This window comes from Pseudochaenichthys georgianus, chromosome 14 (genome assembly GCF_902827115.2).
Source record: "Pseudochaenichthys georgianus chromosome 14, fPseGeo1.2, whole genome shotgun sequence".
In the NCBI taxonomy this organism is placed as follows: Eukaryota; Metazoa; Chordata; class Actinopteri; order Perciformes; family Channichthyidae; genus Pseudochaenichthys; species Pseudochaenichthys georgianus.
In genome coordinates, this window is record NC_047516.1 from 33,470,282 (window position 1) to 33,493,629 (window position 23,348).

The 23,348-nt window shown below is 41.9% G+C and overlaps 1 protein-coding gene across 1 annotated transcript; it reads left to right on the forward strand.

Moving 5' to 3' along the window:
* Window positions 1-1,769: 1,769 nt before the first annotated feature.
* On the forward strand, window positions 1,770-19,167 carry riox2 (ribosomal oxygenase 2). The gene is made up of 10 exons (XM_034098216.2): window positions 1,770-1,857; window positions 6,420-6,863; window positions 7,125-7,244; window positions 7,523-7,651; window positions 8,016-8,119; window positions 8,872-8,974; window positions 12,208-12,373; window positions 13,515-13,603; window positions 13,850-13,960; window positions 18,730-19,167. The coding sequence occupies exons 2-10, from the start codon at window positions 6,426-6,428 to the stop codon at window positions 18,880-18,882; spliced, it is 1,413 nt and encodes a 470-aa protein (XP_033954107.1). The 5' UTR covers window positions 1,770-1,857; window positions 6,420-6,425; the 3' UTR covers window positions 18,883-19,167.
* The last annotated feature ends 4,181 nt before the right edge of the window (window positions 19,168-23,348 follow it).

Here is a 23,348-nt window from a genome sequence, read left to right on the forward strand (position 1 = left end):
TACTTTTGTTGTTATTTTGTTTCTTATTTACTTGCTTGTAAAGCGCTTTGAGCACTAGGAAAAGCGCTATATAAATAATAATATAATGTATTAATATTATTAGCAGCAGAGCAGTAATACTTCCAAAAGAGAACTCAAATATCAGCTGTAGGCAAACGTGTGAAAAGGTAAACAAACATATGTCTTGACAAACAGACATATCTCATCATGGCCTGCTGAGGAACTGTGATGATAGGACTCAGTGATTTCCATAATGTCACTGTTGAGAGACGAATATAATTCATTGAGTATTTTCTTTAATAATATCCAGTTGTGTTTGGAATTTTGCTTGACAGGGAATGGCTAAATGTTAACCATGTTAAACGATTGATAAGTTGGCTCTAAAATGACTTTTTTCCACGAAAGATAGCTGGCTGATAGCTGTCCAAGTTCATTCATATTATTGTGTAATTCAACAAAGCACTTAATTAACAGGTTATATGTCCGGCAGTGGCTCATAGGGGCTGTGAGCCGTAGGGTCGCCGGTTCAAGTCCCCGACCAGACCTAAATATGGAGTGTGGACTGCTACTTGGAGAGTTCCCAGTTCACCTCCTGCCCTGCCGTGGTGCCCTTGAGCAAGGCACCGGACAACATAGTTTGTACAGCAACCACACTTATATTAACCTGCACTCTCTTCCCAATACAACTGGACATACAAAAAAGAATTACACAAATTACACAGAAGGAACTACAAAGTAGAATTAGTTGTTTTTGCTAAAGCACGTAGTGAACCCTATTGTTGCAAACATCAAAATCAAGGTATTTGATTTGAAACAGTGTGATTTATTATCTTGAATTTCGCTTCACCTGTACCAAAATGGCAAAAAACATTAACATAAGAACATTTAGTTTAGTCAACTCATTCAATATAAATACACAGAATGTATACAGACAAGGTATAAGAAAACTCCCCTCGTGCAGCGTGAGGGTAGAAAGCATTGTGAGTTATCCAATCACACGGTCCCTGGGCATAGCTACAGGCTTTATGATAGGCTCTACAAAAACAACAAAATGAATCTCAAGGTAGAAATGTTACCCACTGAGGTTGGAACACAATAACAAAAAACACAATATTAAATATAAAAATAATGAAAAAAAAGACAGAAGATTAAAAATGTAGCTAAAAGTAACTTACTTTTACAGAAAACAGTAATATATTTTATATGATATTTCTTTAAAGATAAAACAAAAAACGAAAACAAAATAATACAGTGAATCACAAATATTTACCACAGGCCTCAGAAATCACTTTATTAATCCTAAAGAGGGGATACAGTTACAGCAAAGGGACAGTACTGATAGAGACAAAGATAAAAACAGTATTTAGTAAAGTGAACAGTGTTTAGTAAAGTGAGCACACATATTATACATTAAGATAATTATACATGTCAAGTATAAAAAGGTAAGTACCAGCATTATAATAAATAAGTAAAACAAGCAGAATGTAATGAAGTAGCTGCAGAATGACAGTAGTAAATACCATATTTCCTAGTGTAACGTATATTGCTCAGTTACAACATTGTTGTTCCAGGTGTTGGGTATTGCAAAACGAATAAGCTGCCAGAAGTTACATTTAAACATAGTATATAGTGTATGCATCATAAGGCTCACCTAGATAGCTAACCTGCTAGAGCTGGCTGCCCATGATATGTAATAGTATACATTGTCATATTACCACTTATTGATAGTACCACCATCCTCTCAGCAGCGCCCCCTGCCGTCACACTGCCCACTGATCCTGAGCTGGAAGCAGTTTCCAGTCGGACATATTTAATGAAACACAGCTCAGTTCACGTGGGCACTGTGCTGCAGAAGAGGTGAGTGTTGTTAAGACTAACCTCACATTATTCTGTCACTTTCTGCTTATGGAGTAACAGTGTCCGACATGTTTACTTGTTTATAGCGCACAATTATTACCAACAACTCCTTCATTCTCGGCTTCATTAGAGCTGACAGACGAGCGAAAGCTTACATGATGTTTATCTGTTATTACTTTCTCTAGTCTGGCTAGGAACCTACTTTTATAGTTTATTTTGTGTCGTTAGAAAATGAAGTTCCCGTATTGGTCTGAGTATTGTCGCTTGATAATGCCGCACTCTTTAATTGTTGTTATCCAACTGTAATATTGTTAGTGTTTTTACATAGTGCAGGGAAATGCGTAACAAGCATCACAGTAGCCACTTTCACACCAAGTACGATCTATAGATTAGATTTATAAATTATAAAAGTAGGGTAGACATGTGGATATTATCCGGCTGAACAAAACGTGATCTGTCTCTTCAATTTGTGTCAACCACAGACCTTTCCAAAATCCCATGTCGTGAAATACGACATGGGATTTTGGACGAAGTTAGTTTCCGATTCAGAGCCTCCGATTTGGCAGTTAAGGGGAAAGTTAAGGGACATTTAATTACAGCGCTGAGCGAACAATCCTCCGTGTTTGTACCTCTTATATCGCTGCATAGCTGATTTATTTGGACTAGATTATCCCAGAGAGTCTAAAGATTCTTTATAACACAGTTTGAAATTTGTGAAACCTTAATTCTATTTGTGAAAATACAAAAAAGGGAGATTTCAGGGCAAAAGCTCGCTTTTTATTACCTTTTAGTCCTTTTACTGCATTTGGGTCCTATTTTCCCCAACCCTGACACTGAGTCTTCTTCAAATTAAGTTAGTATCCTCACAGGATCATTTTAAAGTTAAATCAAAACTTACTAAAGCATTCTAACTGTTTATGCTTTAACAGCAATTAATAAATGATCCAGTCATAAATCATTTGCACCGCGTTGCTATGAGACCCCACAGCGTGTTCTCAGTGTTCACTGTTTTTGTTGTTCTGCTTTATGTTGTAATGCATGACTGTGCCAACACGTGTCTCCTCCTCCCTGCCGTTTGTCTTGTCTTGTTTGCACCTGCTTTTCAGGAGACCAGGCCTCACAATTATGTTCTTTCTGTCAGTGCGTCAGCGGTAAGAGTCCATCACAAACTGCAGGGTCTGTCACCCAGCAGGAGCTAGGCTAACATGCTAACAGGCACAGAGCCTTAGAACACCACATACTCCACAAGACAGATGATGTAGCTCACATCAGGGCACGGAGCTGCTGCAGCCTCACCTGACCCAGCAGTCAAAAAAGCACTGAAATCTCCCTTTTTTTCACAAATAGAATTAAGGTTTCACAAATCTCAAACTGTGTTAAAAAGAACGTTTAGCCTCTCTGGGATAATCCAGTCCAGATTTGATGAGTCTACGGCCCTTTCTCATTTCTCGAACTCCCCTCCTCGACTCCTATCCTCGAGACTTAGTCCCGCCCACAGGAGATGCGAGCGGAGGAGCCGAGGAGGGGAACCAAGGAGAGAGGAGGGGAAGCAGCAGGCGGTTAGAGAAATGAGAACTCCTCTCCTCTGAGCGGTCATTTTAAAGAGACGTCCATTAATGATGACAGGAGGCACAGCAGCCCTCTGTCTGATGGACAGATGTGTTCATGACCACTTATATATTTACTTTGATTCATTCACAGTGCGGTATAATGAGACAATAACAGGCTACAGATGCGGACACACACACATATATATATATATATATATCTATATAAATATATACAATTTCAGAATCAAACAGAGCACTCATAATAATGTAACACTATCAGAGACTGGATATATCCCCCCCCTCTCACCTCTGGTCGCTACAATGAGGAAAATAAATTACGGGCCAAAAGTTTTATTTACAAGTATTACAAGTAAGCAGAGGACACCAAACCAACTGAGACCTGTCTGTCTGCTGCATCTACACACACACTGTACCACACACACCTACACATAATCAGGCTACAGCTGTTGTGTATTTTATTATGTGAAGCACTGAATGGTTTTAGAAAAATATGGACTCTTTGTTTGTAGATATCTACTAAACTAAAGCAAATAAAGAGAGTAGGCCTGTTATACTGAGTGATATATATTATACACACTGCTCTGCTTTCTGCATGGACCTCACAGCTGTTCTCACTGTAAACATCGCCGCGATGAAAGCAGTTTCTAAAATAATATCCAGGGGATGCATGCAGAGCTGTCATTGGCTGAGATAAGTCCGGCCGTGCGTCACGACTCTTTGAAACATCTCTGTTCCCGGAAATGCATCCGCGAAGGAGCCGTGGAGGACCCATCAGCGTATCCTCGGTTATAGCTCTTCCAGAGAGGCTCCTCGATGCTCGGTCCTCGAAGTGCATTTAGAGAAATGAGATGTCCTTCAACATGGCGCGCTAAAATTCATTTCCGGGTCACTACCGGAGAACCGAGGAGTCGAGGAGGGGGATTTGGTGAAATGAGAAAGGGCCATGGTATAGTGGTTTTAGATCAGGACCTGGACCCTGAAAAAAGATGTGAAAAAAGCACTGACATATCCCTTTTTTTCACAAATAGAATTAAGGTTTCACAAATCTCAAACTGTTATAAAGAATGTTTGGGATCATCTAGTCCAAATAAATCGGCTATGCAGCGATTTAAGAGGTTCAAACACGGAGGATTGTTCGCTCAGCGCTGTAAATGAAATGTCCCTTAACTTTCCCCTTAACTGCCGAATCGGAGGCTCTGAATCGGAAGCCAACTTCAGCGTCGTGAAATAGCATTGGTTTTTGTCAAAGGAACCAGAAGTGGTAAAATGCAAATTTACTTCAGAGTTTTACGGGGCGTGGTTTGCAATTCGCCCAGCCAATCAGAAATTGGAACTTTTTTCTCCCCAGGAAAGTACCTGCTCTCTAGCAGGGACTGAAAAGGGGAGAAAAGTTCTCATGAACTAAGGCCCCGGCCACACGAGGACGAAAACGGCTAAACGCATAAGATTAACGCAAACGCAATCGCAAACAAGCTTCCGTCCACATGCAATAGTTATCCGGATAGTGTCTGCCCACACGAGACCGCTCCGTTTAGCTCCAACCGCAGGAGAAGCTGCAGTACATGCAGGAGCCTGTACGTGGCGCTGTAACTTCCTCCACAAAAGCAGCAAAGAAGCATGGTTGTCATGGTTGCCCTTCTGTTTATTCTCCGCGGTGGGGGCCGAGGGAACCGGGCAGAGTTTTTCGCCAGTCAGCGTGTATTAAAGTTTAAATCTTCCGGTCAAAATGATAAAAGTGCCGGTCAAAGGTCTTCTTTGTTATTTATTGAGCTTTAAAACAAATGAATAACGACTCTATATAATATAATGATAAAATACACGGAGCCTCTCTTTTTCCTCCCTCTCTTAAGGTCTTCTTTGTTATTTATTGAGCTTTAAAACAAATGAATAACGACTCTATATAATATAATGATAAAATACACGGAGCCTCTCTTTTTCCTCCCTCTCTTCGGACAGCGTCAGTGTCTGTCTCATGCAGCAGCTGATCCAGTAATGAGTGGCCCGGCCGACAGTAAAATAAACATATTTATAACTAGGGAGTTTGAGAGGTAATTAAAATAGCTAAGGGTGAATAACGAACATAAAATCATATTTTCATGTTAAAAATATTGTATTTATTCCAGTTTAATGATTGTGATTGAAAAGGAGGCTGGTAAACATCGCAAAGAGGGATTTGTAAACGTAACCATGTTGTAGCCGGAGAAAGGCTAAACCATATCAAAGAATACATTTATTAACTACATTATCTCATTTAGCTGTAGCTTTTATAAACAAACAAAAAGACGTATTGACCAGTCGATGAACCAGCGACCCTGCGGTTATGAGTCGACTGCTTTCCAGCTGAGCCGCAGCACACACGCTGAATCTACCTGAAAACACTGCATACTATTTATTCCTGTATTTATTCATTTATTTATTCATTCATGTTTTTATTCCTACATTTATTTATGCTTTCATTGATTCATACTTATGACATGTTCCGACCTCTATAAGTGAGGGTCTGAGCTCTCTTGATTCCATCGTGTCACCGGGCCCGGGTACAGGAGGGGTAATATGGTTCTTATTATACATCCATGGGTATTATGAGCGTTGTGGTTCAACGGTTCAACCGATCTGAATCGCTTCCTGAAGCAGTCACGTGGTATCGATTCGACAGGCAGCGAGGCTTCGTTTGTCATCGGTGACGTCACTGGCCCAAAACGATACAAGCCTCAACACAGGCTTCACAAAAAGCTTCGGGGATTACTCGACACACGCTCCGAAGCCTCGGCGCAATACGTAACATCACTACTGTATATATCAAGAGTAGAATTACATATATCTATAGAGTATCTAAAGAAGGCAGAATATAAAAAATACTAAATATTTTATACAATATACATTTTAAAAAGTGTGCAAGTGGTTGCAGTTTTCTAAAATGTTTAAATGAAATAAAAAATGTGGCGGCAGTAAGCTTATCTCACTGATGATATTCTTTGAATCGTGTTTCAGATTAAAATGCCAAAGAGGAGCAAAGAGAAGCCGCTGAAGAGACGGAGCAGCGAGGAGGAGCTGCTCCCTAAGCAGAGCAGGGTCGAGCACGGCGCCCCCCCCTCCCCCCTGAGCTTCCTCAGCCCCAGCAGCCTGTTTGAGAGCCTCATCCAGCCCATGGGGCCGGAGCAGTTCTTCAGCGAGTACTGGGAGAAGAAGCCCCTCCACCTGCAGAGGTCTGACCCCACCACAGCCTCCTACTACCAGTCTCTGTTCCAGCTCTCCGACCTGCAGAGCCTCTGTTCCCACGACCTCGAATACTACACGGACGTCAACGTGGTTCGCTGCATCAACGGCAAGAAAAAAGATCTCAACAAGCAGGGGAAAGTTAAGAGCAGCGTCCTCAACAAGAGCTTTACTCAGAATAAGGCCACCATCCAGTTCCACCAGCCGCAGAGGTTCAAGGTGAGCAGCTTCCAGCAGAGAGGAAGGCATGACTTTAATGATGCTACTGCTAATGTTAGTCCATCAATAAGGAACCATTTCTTAAAGCTGCATGAACTGTTATAACTTCCGATGGAGTGAGACGACCACAGCAGCAACTTCTCGTGGAACATTAGAGATGTGTTTGGGGTTTATCCCAGATGTGAGGTGTCAGATCAGACAGTTGAGTGATGGTCTGTCAGCCAGCAGCGGCCCTCATCTTGTTTTCCTGTGTGTTGTCAGGACGAGCTGTGGAAGATTCAGGAGAAGCTGGAGTGTTTCTTCGGAGGCTTGGTGGGATCAAACGTCTACATCACACCTCAGGAGTCCCAGGGCCTCCCAGCTCACTATGATGACGTCGAGGTACACACTCTGAATTCAGCAGCAGAAAGCCAGCTTGTGTAAAAAGCTAACTTTATTCCCCAAAGTATAGAGGGCGGGGGGGCAGGGTGCTAGCGGATAAACTGTGGCACACTTACACTAAGTGCATAATAGTGCTTCAGATGAGGAGGTGAGGCCCCCCTGCTCTACACTAACCTAAGCCATTGACGATACGATTGAATGTGTGAACAGGAACAGAATGCACCGTCTCAGGAACTACATTTCCCTCTGCACACCCTGATGGGCTGCTCTTTGTCCAGGTGTTCATCCTGCAGCTGGAGGGACAGAAGAACTGGCTCCTCTACAACCCCACCGTTCCTCTGGCAGCAGAGTACTGCGTGGAGTCAGAGGAGAGGATCGGCAGCCCCTCACATGAAATTACCCTGAAGGTAAAGATCTATACATCTATATTTTCTTATTTGAAAAGGTACGGTGAACATCTACTAACATGAGCACTAGATGTTCATCTGCAGTCCCTTGGTTCCCTTTCTGACATCAAAATAATCCATACAAGAGCACATAAGCACACATGAAAGCATATACCGTATGCACGATAGAAGCAAATCAACACAGACCCAGACACACAAAGCTAATAGATACAGACATTAAGAAAAGCAATGATATAACAGCAATGAATGAGTTGAAAGAGGTTACGTTCCTTCTATATTTACAATATATGTATTCTAACACAAAATAACGTGTTGCTGTAAAACAGAGCCACATGTGTGACTGAGTCGTCTCCTCCCTCCCCAGGCAGGAGATCTTCTGTACTTCCCCAGAGGAACCATCCATCAGGCCAGCACACCCGCGGGGGGGCAGCACTCCACCCACCTGACCCTCAGCACCTATCAGAGAATGTATGAGCGCCCCTACTCTTTTACATCGGGTCAACCAGAGGCGGAAGTAGTACTAAAAGTAGTATTACTTACTACAGCGTTACAATACGGTATTACTTGTAAAGGTCCAACATTCAGAATCATAATCCAGTAAAAGTACAAAAGGATTAGCATCAAAATATACTTGTAGTACTCATTATGTAGTTGGCCGATTTCAGTTGAATCCATATTAACTATTGTTTCTCTTCATTAATGTGTACGATTCACGTGTACGTCCTTTTAATGATTTAATACAGCTTGTAAAGTCAGAACTCATATTAAAAACTTCATGTACTGCCGGGTAGTTTAATGTTAAATACTATCTCATTACTTGTTAGTTTATTCATATTCCGTTTAATTCGATAAATAAGAATAGAAGTTAGTAACTAATACTGTAACTAATTCTGTAAAATAAATGAAGTGGAGGTAAAAGTACAACATTGAGTAGCATACAGTTATGTGAAAATACTTAAGTACCTCAAAGTTTTACACAAGTACAGTACTTGAGTAAAGGTCCTTGGTTTACATTCCACCACTGATGTCGGCACAGTTGATGTGTGTTTGTCAGCGTTTAGAAAGCAACACGCATTACTGCAGTTACTCACGGAAAGCGTACACATGTGCAACCGGTCAACATAAACATGTTGGCATCTCAGCTGTGTATGTCTCCCTCTTTGATGTGGCTGAAAACCCCGTCTCTCACCTTTCCTCCCCCCCCGCTGTCCTCGCCTCAGGTCGTGGGGAGATCTGCTGCTGGACGTGTTTCCCAGCGTGCTGTCGGCCCGCAGCAAGAGGGAAGTCAGCCTGAGAGGAGGCATGCCCAGAAGGTTCTTACTGGTAAACTCATGCTTTGGATTACTGTGACACAACAATTAAGTATCATTTCTTAAGCTGACAGGGTCTACCTAATGTCAGTTCGCCACAGATTAACGGACTCAAAACAAAGACTTGTAGATTATTTGAAATGGATTGAAAGATAATGTTATGTATGATCTAGCACTGGAAAACACACCTGTTGTTGTTCTTTATTGTAATTAGGGCCGCAGGTGTGGTAAATAAATGCATGATAAACGCTAGGTGAATTCAGAGGGTTTTTTACTTTATTATAACATCAATTCTGAATTATGAAGCGCCTGAAGTTTCTATCCTGTTGATAACACCGTACAGCTTGGCCAGCGCTGTGCTGTTGTCAGAGTGCAGGAGAACATACACTGCCGTCGGCACAGCCAATGTCACAGCGCTCGGCAGATAGGAAGGCCGCCATCCGATCATGATAGTGATGGGAATTCCTGCTCTTCTTGGTGAGCCGGATCATTTGGCTCGGCTCACCAAGAAGAGCCGGCTCTTTCGGCTCCCAAACGGCTCTTCATTTGACCACATATACCTTTTATAATTCAGTCAAATGTAACCCTGTTTTGACTCATGATTTACATGTCAAATGTCCGGAAATCATTTCTTTTACCGGACACATTTGAAACGTACCGGTCATGTTTCAATAATAATAATAAGAGTTGTGTAGCAGAGTTCCCGTTGGCAGGTAATCACCGGACTATGACCGGATATGCTGATGTTTAAAACTCAGTTCACGGGGCTCAGTTTTATATTGCTTCAGTTTATAATCGTTACAGATCGAAAAGTTCAGATTCAGTTTTCAATAAATGATTCCACAAACAACATAATTATTACATTCAAAGAAACTACTTGTAGTAGATGAAGTACATTATTCAAAAGTTTACATTAACTTTGGATAATAACACGGGAGAAACGGATGCTCTCTTTTCCCCTCTCCCTCTCTCTCTCCTGACAGCCCATCAGTTTCTCATGCAGCGCCCTAAACAGTGGGCGGGGCTTCAGGTCAGACTCAGCAGCTGATCTGATCTCTCTCTCGTCCGGTTATACTTCACTCGCGTTTATGTCCATATCGCTCAGATCCAGCTCTCCTGATCGGCCTTTATAGAGAGCACCGATCAAACTATTAAGAGTGAATATCGGCCGATCGATCGGAGCATCCCTAGTTCTTACCGGACATTTTGACCGGCAGGTTTTGAATTTACCGGGTTTAAATACATGTTACCAGCTAAAACACGGTAATTACCAGCTAACGGAAACCCTGGTGTACACATATATTACTTATTCAATACATCCTTTGTACTGAAGTATTCAAAAGTAAAAATGACATGTTTAATATAAATTATTTGCTGTGGCCAAATGTTTGCATTGCATTGACAGACCCGTGTAACTCTCTGATACCACCCAATGAATGCACTGCCTTGCTTGTAGAACCACGCTACACAAAGCAGATAGCAACACCTATAATAACTTAAGCAAAGACATTTAAAAAAAGGGGCTACTGTATCGACATTTAAAATTGTATTTAAAGAAAAAGCCCTGACCAAACAGCAGGGCTCTATTTCAGTAACTATTAACTATAGAAAAAAAGACAGCAACAGCTGACATCAAATCTTTGCTGAGCCTAAAGATAATCATACATAAATAACATAGTGAAAATAAATATATTGCAATGTTTAAAACGGCAGCATCCAACCGTCTCTAATCATAAAACATGATGAGCCGGCTCGTTCGCGACCGACACATCACCAGATCATGAGCTGCATGAGGAGAACAGTCCGAGCTCCAGTTACTGTTCACCATAAAGCACCTCCTCCCTCACCTCTCCTTGAGTCGACAGTCCGGTCCTGGAGAAACATAGAGAATCCTTTGGGGACAATGGCAGAGTACGGGATCATCGCGCCATCTTCGAGCACCTGATAAAGTGCTTGTTAAGTCCGACGCGGTGAGCTAAAGCATGGACAAAGCCACTGCCCCTGCTGGGACTCCCCTCTGCATGGTGTTATCTGAGCTGCTGTCACTGCAGCTCGGTCTGCTCCTGCAGTGGAGACCCTGTCTGCTATCTCACACTCTTTCCTCCACACCTGTCGTGGATCAGCTGTGCCGTGACACTGAGCTTCCACTCAGTGCAGAACATGTAGAACTACATCTTTGCCTTTTCGCATGGTCAAAATCCTCACGAGTATTACGGGAGCAACTTCGGGACAAATGTAGTGCTGTGATTGATCTGTGTTTCCAGGTGACATGCGAGCATTAGCGTTCACAGCCCTATTTGAATACATTATGATGTGGAATACAATGAATCCCCTGGTAATGACTCAGGGGAGTGTTGACACCTGCTGGCACTGCAGAGTAACGTTCTGATAGGCGGTGCTTGTATTTTTACTATCTGTGTTATCATGCCAACGCAAATACAATGATACACTCGTAAATAACAGTCCCAGTGATTTTACAGTGGGACGCCTGTCCATGTGTTGGGCCTTCCCCTGTGTGTTGATATCCTGGCTCTAACAAGCCCTCTCTCGTGGAGTTCTAGCCGTCGGATCGGAGCAGCTTGGTATGCAAATAAGGGCAGCGCCGTGTTGTGATTGGGGGAGTCGTGTCGTCATGAAATAGTGCCTTCTTTGCAAACATCAGCCATCTTCATGGCTTCTGATGGCGATAGACCTTCTGATGGCGATAGACCATCTGATGGCGATAGACCTTCTGATGGTGATGGACCTTCTGATGGCGATAGACCTTCTGATGGTGATGGACCTTCTGATGGCGATAGACCTTCTGATGGTGATGGACCTTCTGATGGCGATAGACCTTCTGATGGTGATGGACCTTCTGATGGCGATAGACCTTCTGATGGCGATAGACCATCTGATGGCGATAGACCATCTGATGGCGATAGACCTTCTGATGGTGATGGACCTTCTGATGGCGATAGACCATCTGATGGCGATAGACCATCTGATGGCGATAGACCTTCTGATGGTGATAGACCATCTGATGGCGATGGACCTTCTGATGGTGATGGACCTTCTGATGGTGATAGACCTTCTGATGGTGATAGACCATCTGATGGCGATAGACCTTCTGATGGTGATGGACCTTCTGATGGCGATAGACCTTCTGATGGTGATGGACCTTCTGATGGTGATAGACCATCTGATGGTGATAGACCCGTCTAAAACTGCAACATATGAAGATGTATTGATATCTTCTGTCTGCAGGGTGACGGGGCCGGACAGGACACCAGCAGGCAGATGGCCTCTCTGCTCAGGTCTCTGGCTGAGGAAATAGAAACGGGGAAGCAGGAGGTCCGCTCCACCCACATGAAGAGAGACTTCATCACCAACAGACTGCCCCCCCACAGCCAGGAGGACCTGCTGACACCATGTGAGCTCATGTTCAATCTAGTGTTGTCAATGGATTTATTCTAGAAATGCATGAGATTAATTACATCATATACTGAATCAAAGCAATGGTTTAACATGCAGCAACATACAGTTATTATAATATGTATAACCCTTTTTAATACAGCGCTTTTCACAATAATGAAAAGACACTTAACATTGACAATTTAGAAGATAACTTTATTACAAACTTTAAGCAGTGTTCTTGGACAACCCTTAAAGAGGCCCTTATGCTTTTTGGGGGTTTCCCTCTTCCTGCATGTGAATGGTCTGCAAAGGCTACAATCCCAAATGTCCTTCCCGATGCAGTTTCTCTCCCACTCCCCCCCACCCCCTCTCTGCCTGAAACGCCTCCCTTGGACTCCTTTCAGAATCAGAATACCTTTATTAGTCCCACAGAGGGGACACTTACATTGTTACAGCAGAAAAGAGCCAAAGACAGCTTGATGTTACCTAAAGCATGCATACACAAGTATTAAAGATACAAAGAAATGGTTTTGCTTTGTTTACTTCTGTAACATAGTGACATCAGTATGTACAAATCAGGCTTCTATTGGCTAGCGCTCAAACACATTTTGCAGCACAGGCAGTATGAGAAGAATAAAGAGCTTTTTGAACATTAAAGCACGGAGACATGTCCCGTAGAGACACTACTGAACATGAGCATGAGCAGGATAGGGCCCCTGGCAGTGCCAGATTACATTTGGTGGATCTTAGGAGTATACCAGGGAACACTAACATAGGTCAATTGATTTAATAAAATAAACATTATCTGATGTGTTATGCGATTTGCGTTACATTTTAAAGTGTTATTTTGTAAATCATTAATTAATTGCAATGAAGTAATTCATCTGACAGTGGACTGTATACTGTGTGCACTTTTATAGAATTGTGTGTGTGTGTGTGTGTGTGTGTGTGTGTGTGTGTGTGTGTGTGTGTGTGTGTGTGTGTGTGTGTGTGTGTGTGTGTGTGTGTGTGTGTGTGTGTGTGTGTGTGTGTGTGTGTGTGTGTGTGTGTGTGTGTGTGTGTGTGTGTGTGTGTGTGTGTGTGTGTGTGTGTGTGTGTGTGTGTGTGTGTGTGTGTGTGTGTGTGTGTGTGTGTGTGTGTGTGTGTGTGTGTCATAGCTGGAAGGATTCCTGCCCTGGGGGACACAGTATGTCTGATGCACAAAGACCACATGGTGATAACAGTGGAGCCCAGCCAGGAGAGAACGGTAAGTCCACCAGCAGTCTGACATCCTGATAACACCACAGATTGGATTCAGTGACATGCTCAGCTGTGTGTGTGTGTGTGTGTGTGTGTGTGTGTGTGTGTGTGTGTGTGTGTGTGTGTGTGTGTGTGTGTGTGTGTGTGTGTGTGTGTGTGTGTGTGTGTGTGTGTGTGTGTGTGTGTGTGTGTGTGTGTGTGTGTGGGGGTGTGTGTGTGTGTGTGTGTGTGTGTGTGTGTGTGTGTGTTTCAGGATGAGGCCTCAGAGATGGTAGTCTTTGTCTTACATTCTTTGAAGAACCAGAGGGAGAACCACATGATGGGTGAAAGTGGTGATGAAGAAGAGGAAGAGGACATTTCCAGGGTAAGCTGTGACTCAGCTGTTCTGTCCTTCACTTCTTTAAAGGATGGCTGCATGCTCTCTGTACTTCTCATGTGATACAACATTTCAGAGGGACTGCTCACTTCTTGCAGCTTCTCTTTTACCGTTGCAATCTTGTGATGTAAGTCTTTCTCTCCAAAAGTGTTAAAATAAATGTCACTGTTGTAGTTAAATGTTCGCTTTGACTGCATCCCTGTTGCTAAGGTTACTCTTATCTTAGATACAGGCTAATATTATGTAAAAACAAAAACACATTTCAGTGTATTTTTAAAGGTGTAAAGGCATGTATGTATGCATATGTATATTTTTCTTTGTATATATTTTAGGGGTGTAACGGTTCACAGAAGTCACGGTTCGGTTCATACCTCGGTTTGGGGGTCACGGTTCGGTACGGGTTCGGTACAACAAGGAAAAGCATATTTTTTTTGCTGTTTATTTTTAGCAGTAGTGCAAGTTTTGGTATGAAAATAAGGAACTCTACCATTTGGAATCATTAACTGTATTACAGTTAAAAACAAACCACAAACAGTAAGACACACACTCAGATGGCCATATTATTTATAATGGCTGATGTCAAACACAAAGGTTCAATAAGCTGAACAACTAAAAAGAATGTCTTGAACATATTAAAATAAATAATAAAGTGTTTCAATCACACTCAATAAAAGGTAGTACAGAACTGTATAACATCTCCTGATGTCAAAATATAAAATAAATACAATGATAAATATAAAACAAAATAAAATCTGTACCTTTAGGAGCAATGTCTTACATGTGTAATTAAGTTGTGTGAGGCCATTATGCCTAAATACAGGTACTCAAGCTTTACTCTATTTTCAAGTTTTTCTTCAAAAAGATGAGTTTGTCTACGTTGTCCAGGGGCGGACTGGCCATCGGGACGAATCCCGATGGGCCGGTATTGAAGTGGCCCGGTCAGACGATGTGGGCCGGCCGGTAACCGGCAGGGCTCGACATTAAATGGCCCGGAAGCACTATTAAGACACCCCGGGCCAGCATAACGTACTTTCCACTTCCCGCTCGGGCCACTAAAAATATTGCTTTAAGAAAATGTCCTGTGGTATTGGTATTTTGACTAGCAATTTAGTTAAATTGTTTCGTTTATCAACGCTACAACATAGCGTTCCGTGAGTCGGTTGTCGTTGTTGGGTGGAAAGCAAACAGCTGTTTGCTGCGGAGCGCAGCACGAGCAGCAGGCTCCCGTGAGCGGGAGCGCGCTCCTTCACTACAGACTATCGCGCCACCTAACCATTCGCCTACATGTTTTTAATACCAGCGGTAACCGGCCAAGCGCCGGGCAAAAAACAATCTTCAAATAAAAGAAAGTCACCGGAGGAGTTAGAGGAGAGTGACGGGGAGCATGAGAAGAAGAGGGAGAGGAAGTTTCAGCCAGCTTGATCGATGGAGTTGGCTTCTAGTGGTGCAGTGACGCGTCCTAAAACCCTTTTATAATCTATCATTAGATTTATGATTAGAAAATTATAAAAGTAGGGTAGACATGTGGAGATTATCCGGCTGAACAAAACGTGCATTTATCAAACAGGTTTGTTTTCCACAGACCTTATTTCCAGCTATTTTACAAAACCCTGTGGAGAAATCCCATTGCTTTCTGTCGAGGGAACCAGCAGCTTACTTCCTGGTTTTAGGACGCGTCACTGCACCTCTCAATATGATGCCAATATAAGGTCTTCTGTCGGCTCTGTACATCAATGCCGACCTATGCTGACAAGTAAGTGAAGAGTAGACAATATAAAGGTATTGGCGGAATGTCCCAGCAGTTTAGGAGAATGAAGGTTCTAATCAAATCAATTACATAGCCATTACATGTCTAACTCCTAATGACAGGAAGGCAGAAAGTGCATTATACAAATAATTATACTCATAATAATAGCAGACATTTTTTAACAATGACCACAATATCATTATTATAATAAACCAAATATGAACAATTGAGGAAAATGAGGAAGAACTGATGATTCAAATGTTGTAGTACAAGTAGTAATGTAGTTAGTGCATAAATTACTATTGCAACAAATGTGCATTTTCTTCATTATTAGTCGATTTTTCTTTGGACGAATGCTCCGGGCCAGTGGTTACAATGGTGGGTCCGGTGACAATACAAGTTCACCGGCCCGGAGGGCCAGTGGCATTTTACCCTTAATGTCTACCTCTGCGGTAAGTCACGAGCACCCCCCCCGTCGACAATTTACTAGCGGTATTTACTTGCGGTGGGCCCGCGGTACCGAAGTGGGCCGGTCGAGAGGCCCGGGTTGATTTGTAGTCCCAGTCCGCCCCTGACGTTGTCAGCAGTGAGGGCAGATCTGTTGGCGGTAACTATGTCACCTGCCGTCGAGAAAACCCTCTCGCTGGGGACGGAGACTGACTCGAACAACGCCGACACACTGCCCTCGTCCGATCCACAACTCGCACCCCATCATTGTTGTAATCCACAGGGCAGTAGCGTAGGCAGAAATGTACTTTAGGGTGGGCCTGTAAAAAATAGGGTGGGCCAGATTACTTTTAGAATACTTTTGGAAAAGTTTCTTTTTCCATAACAGATGGGTATGTTTTGGTGAACAGGAGACACGTATGTTACTGTTTTCATGGCTTATCAAGAGCTCAAACACAACATCTTGGTGTCATTCTGACAGCTCTCTCATCTGCACCCACATCAAAAACATCACCCGGACTGCATTCTTTGTACTGTCTTAAAACCTTTCCTTAGAATATGTTAAGAATTGTAAGGTGTCCTTGGGTGCTTTGAAAGGCGCCCCTAAATAGAATGAATTATCATTATTGTGTATTATTATTATTATTATTATTATTATTATTCTGAAACGATGTAATAACTTTAAAAACTTGTTCCAGTCACTTGCCCCATGCATTCAGCAGCAGCAGGCCATTCACTTTGATTTGATCCCGTTATAAATGTCATCATTTCGACAACAAAGAAATGCTACATAAACGTTATCTTGCACATTTTATCTAACCATCTCTAACTTTCAATATATTTTAAAAGAGATCTCTCTCTCTCATCTGCGTGCGGGGGCGGGGCCTCACAGACACGCTGCATCTCTCTCTCGCTCACAGACATGCTGCAGCGCAGTGCAGTGTGCACACAGTTCTGCCGGTAATGAATATTACATTTTGTGAAGAAACTTTTCCACCAATAATTCCAATAAGTATTCCAAAATGTACTCACTTCAGGTTTACGAAAGTAACTGTAATAGATTACTCGTTTTTCAAATGTAACGCCAGCTGAATACATTGTATTCTGATTACGTAACGCCGTTACATGTATTCCGTTACAAACAAGCCTGTGTATATCTCTCCGGACTGTCCACCAGCAGATGAGAAACACCCACCTCTCCGCCTCTTCCAAGGGTCGAGGGAACAGTGCGGCAGAGTTTCCGTTAACATTTTCTTTCTTCTGACAGCCCAGCAGCAGGAGAGGTGGGGAGAGGGAGACATGGGGAGAGGGAGACGTGGGGAGAGGGAGGCGTGGGGAGAGGGAGACGTGGGGAGAGGGGAGGCGTGGGGAGAGGGAGACGTGGGGAGAGGGAGACGTGGGGAGAGGGAGACGTGGGGAGAGGGAGGCGTGGGGAGAGGGAGACGTGGCTATTTCATCGTTATCAGAAAATGATCGTATAGATCGCTGCTAGATGAGGGCAGTGGGGGCTCTTCTTTTTTTTTAAACCAAAGTTCATTAGTGAACTTTGAGCCATCATTTATTTTGCAGGCAGCTCTCTGCCTCTCTCACGTTACTATGGCGCGCGCCGGAACCAACAATCAGTTTTTACCGTAAATGAGTTCGGTTCAGAGGACAAAACAGATACAACATTAATTAAATTCGATATTTGTTTACTTGAATTTCACTTTGAATGCTTGGATATTCTCAATGGGTGAATACATTTTTTAATAATAATAATAAAAAAAGATTAAAAATTAAAGATTTTTTTTTTTTTTTAAATGACACCAAAGCTTTCTCAGGATGAGCCAATGAGTAAACTGGGTGGGCCTGGGCGGCTATGGCCTATGGTGGCTACGCCACTGCCACAGGGAACCCGAAATGTTCCCACACTAGGGACGGGTGGCGCAGTGGTCTGTGCGTTTGATCATCAGATCAAGGGGGTGTTGGGGAACTCCAGTTTGAAACCCGCTCCCGCCCCACTGCGTCAGGCCGTTGTGTCCTTGGGCAAGACACTTCACCCGAATTTGCTCCTGTGGGTATTATCCACAGTAGATGACCATTACATGTATGTATGATCTGTATGTGTAATGTGTATTTGTAAAGCGCTTTGAGAGTCTTTGATAAAGCGCTATAATAAATATAAGGATTATTATTATTATTATTACACTAATGATTTAAAAGAAGCAGGTAGGTCTTCTAGCTCCTGTGTGTTGTGTGAACTCGCCGTAGCTACTAACTGTTCTTCTTCATGTATTGTGTTCGTTTTGTTGTGTTTTGTTCTTGTTCTTCATTTGTTATTTACAGGCGGCTGGCTTTTAGGCGCAATACCGCCCCCTGGATTATATACCCCCCCCAGTCTGTACTACAGAAATAGAGGAATTGACAATAAAGTTGACTCTGACATTTGTAAAGGGGGGTGGGGTGGGGGGTTACACTGTCTTACTCTGTGCTCATAGATGCAGCACCCTGTCTTTAAGCTATAGTACTGTACTGGCAATGCACCGTCCTTGATGAGTGTGACTCTTGTGTTGTGTGTGTGCAGGGCCTGCAGTTCCCCCTGTCCCACCTGCAGGCGCTGCTGCAGCTGCAGAAGGCGGAGCAGCTGACTGTGGATCAGCTGCAGCTGCCCACAGAGGAGGAGAAGTGCAGTCTGGTGCTGGCTCTGTGGAGCGAGAGCCTGCTGGAGGTGCTATAGCAAACCACATGAAATCCACATCTGTTGATCTTTATAAATAATAAATATTTCTCTTTGTCTTATTAATGGCTCGTCCTGAATAAAGATGTCACACCTCCAGGAGTGGAAAGTCATTTTTATTCCTAATAGCAATACTAAGCAATTAGTTCAACAGCTGCTCCATTTAGATCCAAATCTTCAGTACATCTTTGTTTCTGCAATTGAGAGCACACGTTTTGATGTCAGGTCCGTTCTAGTCTCTTTTCCTCCGTTGCACAACATCTTGTAACTCGATACAAACTCTTGTTCAGCATTCCTAAATATAATGTACTGTGTGCCTGGGTTAGAAAAAGTATCCGCATCTACTACAGCTCTTTCTATCAAGTGTAATATATACATTGTGATCTCTGACTGAAAACTGTTCATCCCTTGACATAAACAGAAACATGTATTCATTGAATTCTCTATTTGTTTATTGGATAGGCACAGAGTAAAAAAATCTGTGTTAAAAATGCAAAATGTGAATATGCCAGTTAGCAAAAATGTATACACCGCTAGTCCCTTGGCAGGTAAAATGTAACATAAACAAAGACATGTAAAACGTCAACTAATCTCGGTTAGCTGAAATATAAACTCATAGAGACAACAGACAAGAGTTAAATACTATAAGAGATACCTTTTAATGACTTTCCTACATTTAGATGCGTGCATTTTCAGCCTGAAGTATTAGGCTGTTCGATGATAAATGACTTTTCATGTCCTCCAAGGTGATACCAAACACCGTCTCTTCTCTAACAGGAGCAGCCAGTTGGTAGATCTGGGTTACGGTCGACTGAGTCTTCAAACCCAGATCACAAGTTGTTGACGGTCCAAAAACTGGGTTTTTGTTGGGGCCTTAAATGTTAAATGGTGTCGCAGTTGGCATCACTGTTAATTGTATTGAGTCATTATTCACACTCCTCTCTTTCCGCGTTTTACCAACATTCCTCAGCAGTGTATTTTTTAAGAAAATGTCTCGATACAGACACGTGACTTTAACACTCAATAACAACTGTGTGAAAGCATGTTTTGAGTGGCTGTGAGGAAATAAAAGAATCCCACACTTACAAAATAAAGACAATTGGATTAGGGTAAGGGTTGTGTTGCATCGTATTATATTAGATGTAAGCTTTATGTGTATTCATAGAGATAAATGAGTCAATAGTAGTAGCCCACTATAACAAGGCCTTTCATTTCCTCAGCTGACTGCACTGAGAAAAGGGGTCAGAGGTTTGATCCCCTGCAGTCGACATGTCTCAGTGTCCTTAGGCAACATACTAAACCTCATTTCCGGGAGCTGTTGATAACACTATACTTTATTAATTTGATTAATTTTGTTTCTAAGAGTAACAATTGTATCGTTAAAAAAGCACATAAAATCATTGCTACTGAGTGCTAAGGGAATAGAAGGCTCAATGGAGCTGTGGCTCTCTGTCAGCCTGGCTACAGTGCTGAAAAGACATCTTGCATTATTCTTATTCTCATCTATTAATGAAGAGTAGTAGGCTGCTCTCGGCTTTAAACGCAGTGCTTTCTTATATTCATTGAGAGTAATATGCCAAATTAAACGAGATTCTTCAAGTTTAGTGGAACGCCATATCCTTTCAAGTTGTCTCGACTTTTGCTTTATTTTGCGGGTTTCGGCATTATGCCATGGAGCTAATCTATGTTGTTTTATATTCTTCTTTTTCAAAGGAGCAACAGAGTCTAATTTTATTCGCAGCGCATCTGTAGCACTATCAACAACATGATCAATTTGGGGTGGTGTACATTTTGTATAAGTTTCCTCCCTTACATGCAGACATGCTATCGAGTTAAGTATTGGTGGAATCTCTTCCTTAAATTTGGCTATAGCACTAACAGGTTTCTGCTGCAGGAGCTTTTGACTAATGCTTTGTAGTCTCGTAATAGTACTTCAAAAGTTACTAAGAAATGGTCGGATAAAGCAGGATTATGCGGTTCGACTAATAGTTGCTCAATTTCAATACCATAAATCAGAACAAGGTCGAGAGTGTGATTATAACAGTGGGTTGGTTTATTTACACTCTGACAGAAACCAACAGAATCTAATATAGAGTTAAATGCAACAGTAAGGCTATTTTTATCATCGTCAACATGAATATTAAAGTCACCTACGATAATTACTGCATCTGTTTTAAGAACCAAAGTTGATAAAAACTTAGAGAATTCTGATAAGAATTCTGAATAAGGACCTGGTGCACGATACACTGTAACAAATACGATTGGCTGCAAAGTTTTCCAGGTCGGATGCCGTAGACTAAAAACGAGGCTTTCAAAAAGGAGGTATATTTAATTTTGGTTTAAGTAATTGGGATAAGTAAACTTTGAGTCTTAAAAAGTAACGTCCCTCAACTGTATTAAGTACAGTGCGTGAGTAACTCTACTTAGTTACTCTTACACCACTTGCGTTGTATGGCTGCCTCTGTAATGAATGGGTTTATTGTGGACGCAGACTAGTAAAAGTGCTATATTATGGGCAGTCAATTTAAAAGATGATAAACCTCATATTCAAGCATTCTTTTGGTCAGGTTCTTTCCTCCGGTACCCTGATTTGTTCTTCCAATCGATTCTTCATCCATCTAACCACTGACAACTGTCGACCGATACTTCTCACCGTCCCTTTAAGAGAGGTCCCTGAACGATTGGGCTCATTTCTCTCCCGAGTATAGTGTGATGCTCCCTCGCTCGGTCAGAGGGCAGCCGGTAACTGCTGAGGGCTGTGTGGGAACTAGCCCACAGACAGTTAACCTTGACCACATGTTCCAACACTCCAAATGGAGCCTGTAATGATAACCCAGCGTAATGACTGACTCCCTCTCAGAGGAATGCACTATGGATTTACGCCGCTGTCGTTGTTGTTTTAGGGGGTAGACTTTTTGGTGACATTAACTTCAACATGATCATATTGTTTATTGTAGAGTTTAATACCACTGCAATAAACTCACTCCTATTTAGCAATGACTTCAGTCTGCAGGTCCTACTCTTAATACTATCTTGTAAAAACAAGTGATTCATACCATAATGCGAGTATAGGGAGGCGAGGAAGCATTCTGACATTCCTCTGTGGAGGAAACTGTTAGACATGTCATGACATCAGTCCTGACAGATTTGCATGGTTTTGGAACAAGGTATAAATCACCAAGAAGGGAGGTTTTGGTAATGGCTAAATTAGAGAGTGCAGGATTTTTAGTGACCCAAACTTTAGACATGTTTTTCTTTACATAAAAATGTCTCATTAATCAATCTGCAGAGGTGGAAGAGGTACTTAGATATTTTACTTAGTAAAAAAATGCATTGTATAAATACCTTTAATAAAGTACTGCATTTTTTGTAAATATAAAAACAGTCCAAAAGTATAAGCATCAAAAATATACTTGAAGTACAAAAACTAGTTATGCAGAATGGCCATTTTTGGAATAATATATATTTTATCAGTGATTTAATTAATTATCAAACATTTTAATTTTGCAGCTAGGTACATTTGACTTGAATGACTTTTTGTGCTGCCATGTATTTAAATCCACCCTAAAACACAGTGTTGGAAGAAATACTCAGAACCTTTACTTATGTAAAAGTACAAATACTATGGTTTGAAAATACTCCACTACAAGTGAAAGTCCTGATTTAAAATGTTTTACTTGAGTAAAAGTGCAAAAGTATCAGCATCAAAATATACTTAAAGTACACAAAGTAAAAGTACTTATTCTGCACAATGACCCATTTCAGAATAATATAAAGTATAGAAGTATTATCACCCAAATGTACTTCAAGTATGAAAGTAAATGTACTCGTTATGCAGAATCTTTTTTTCACAGTTTTTTATTATTATGGTTATTATATTATCCTGTTTTCATTACTAACAAATACATGTAAGAGCATTTTAGCATTGATACTCAAAATACTGTGTTGACTGCATCATAACATATCAGCATATCATGTGTTTAAGTGAGATGTGGAGTTACAAAGATTTAAAAAAAGATACTTAAGATACAAGTACAATTACTGATGATTTATATTGTTGTATTACTATAATTAACCTGCAAAGTAACTATAATTAATGTTGTGAAATGAATGAAGGGGAGTCAAAATAATACAAATTGCTTTTTAAATTGCTTTTTGTAGTAGAAGTACAACGTAGTATCAACTGGAAATACTCAAGTATGGTACACTGTACTTCACCTGACCCCCCCCCCCCCCATGAGCCCAGTGTGCTCTGATTGGTCGGGACGTTGCGAGGCTCGTTGCGAGGCTCGTTGCTGCTCGCGGCTGCTGCTCGCTGCGGACAGGTTTCCGGGTCGGCGATACAGCGAGAACAAGCTAAACTCATCCTGAGCACACACACACTCACAGCCGAAGTAAAAAAAATAAGCGTGGCTTGATATTGAGTAAGAAAAAGGCTGTGAGAATGGGTCTGCGGAGAGCATTTC

Coding starts and splice junctions, on each gene's coding strand:
- riox2 (XM_034098216.2), top strand. CDS start 6,426: ATGCCAAAGAGGAGCAAAGAGAAGCCGCTGAAGAGACGGAGCAGCGAG. Junction 8,120..8,871: donor CTCAGCACCTATCAGAGAAT/GTATGAGCGCCC, acceptor TCCTCGCCTCAG/GTCGTGGGGAGATCTGCTGC. Junction 13,961..18,729: donor AGGAAGAGGACATTTCCAGG/GTAAGCTGTGAC, acceptor GTGTGTGTGCAG/GGCCTGCAGTTCCCCCTGTC.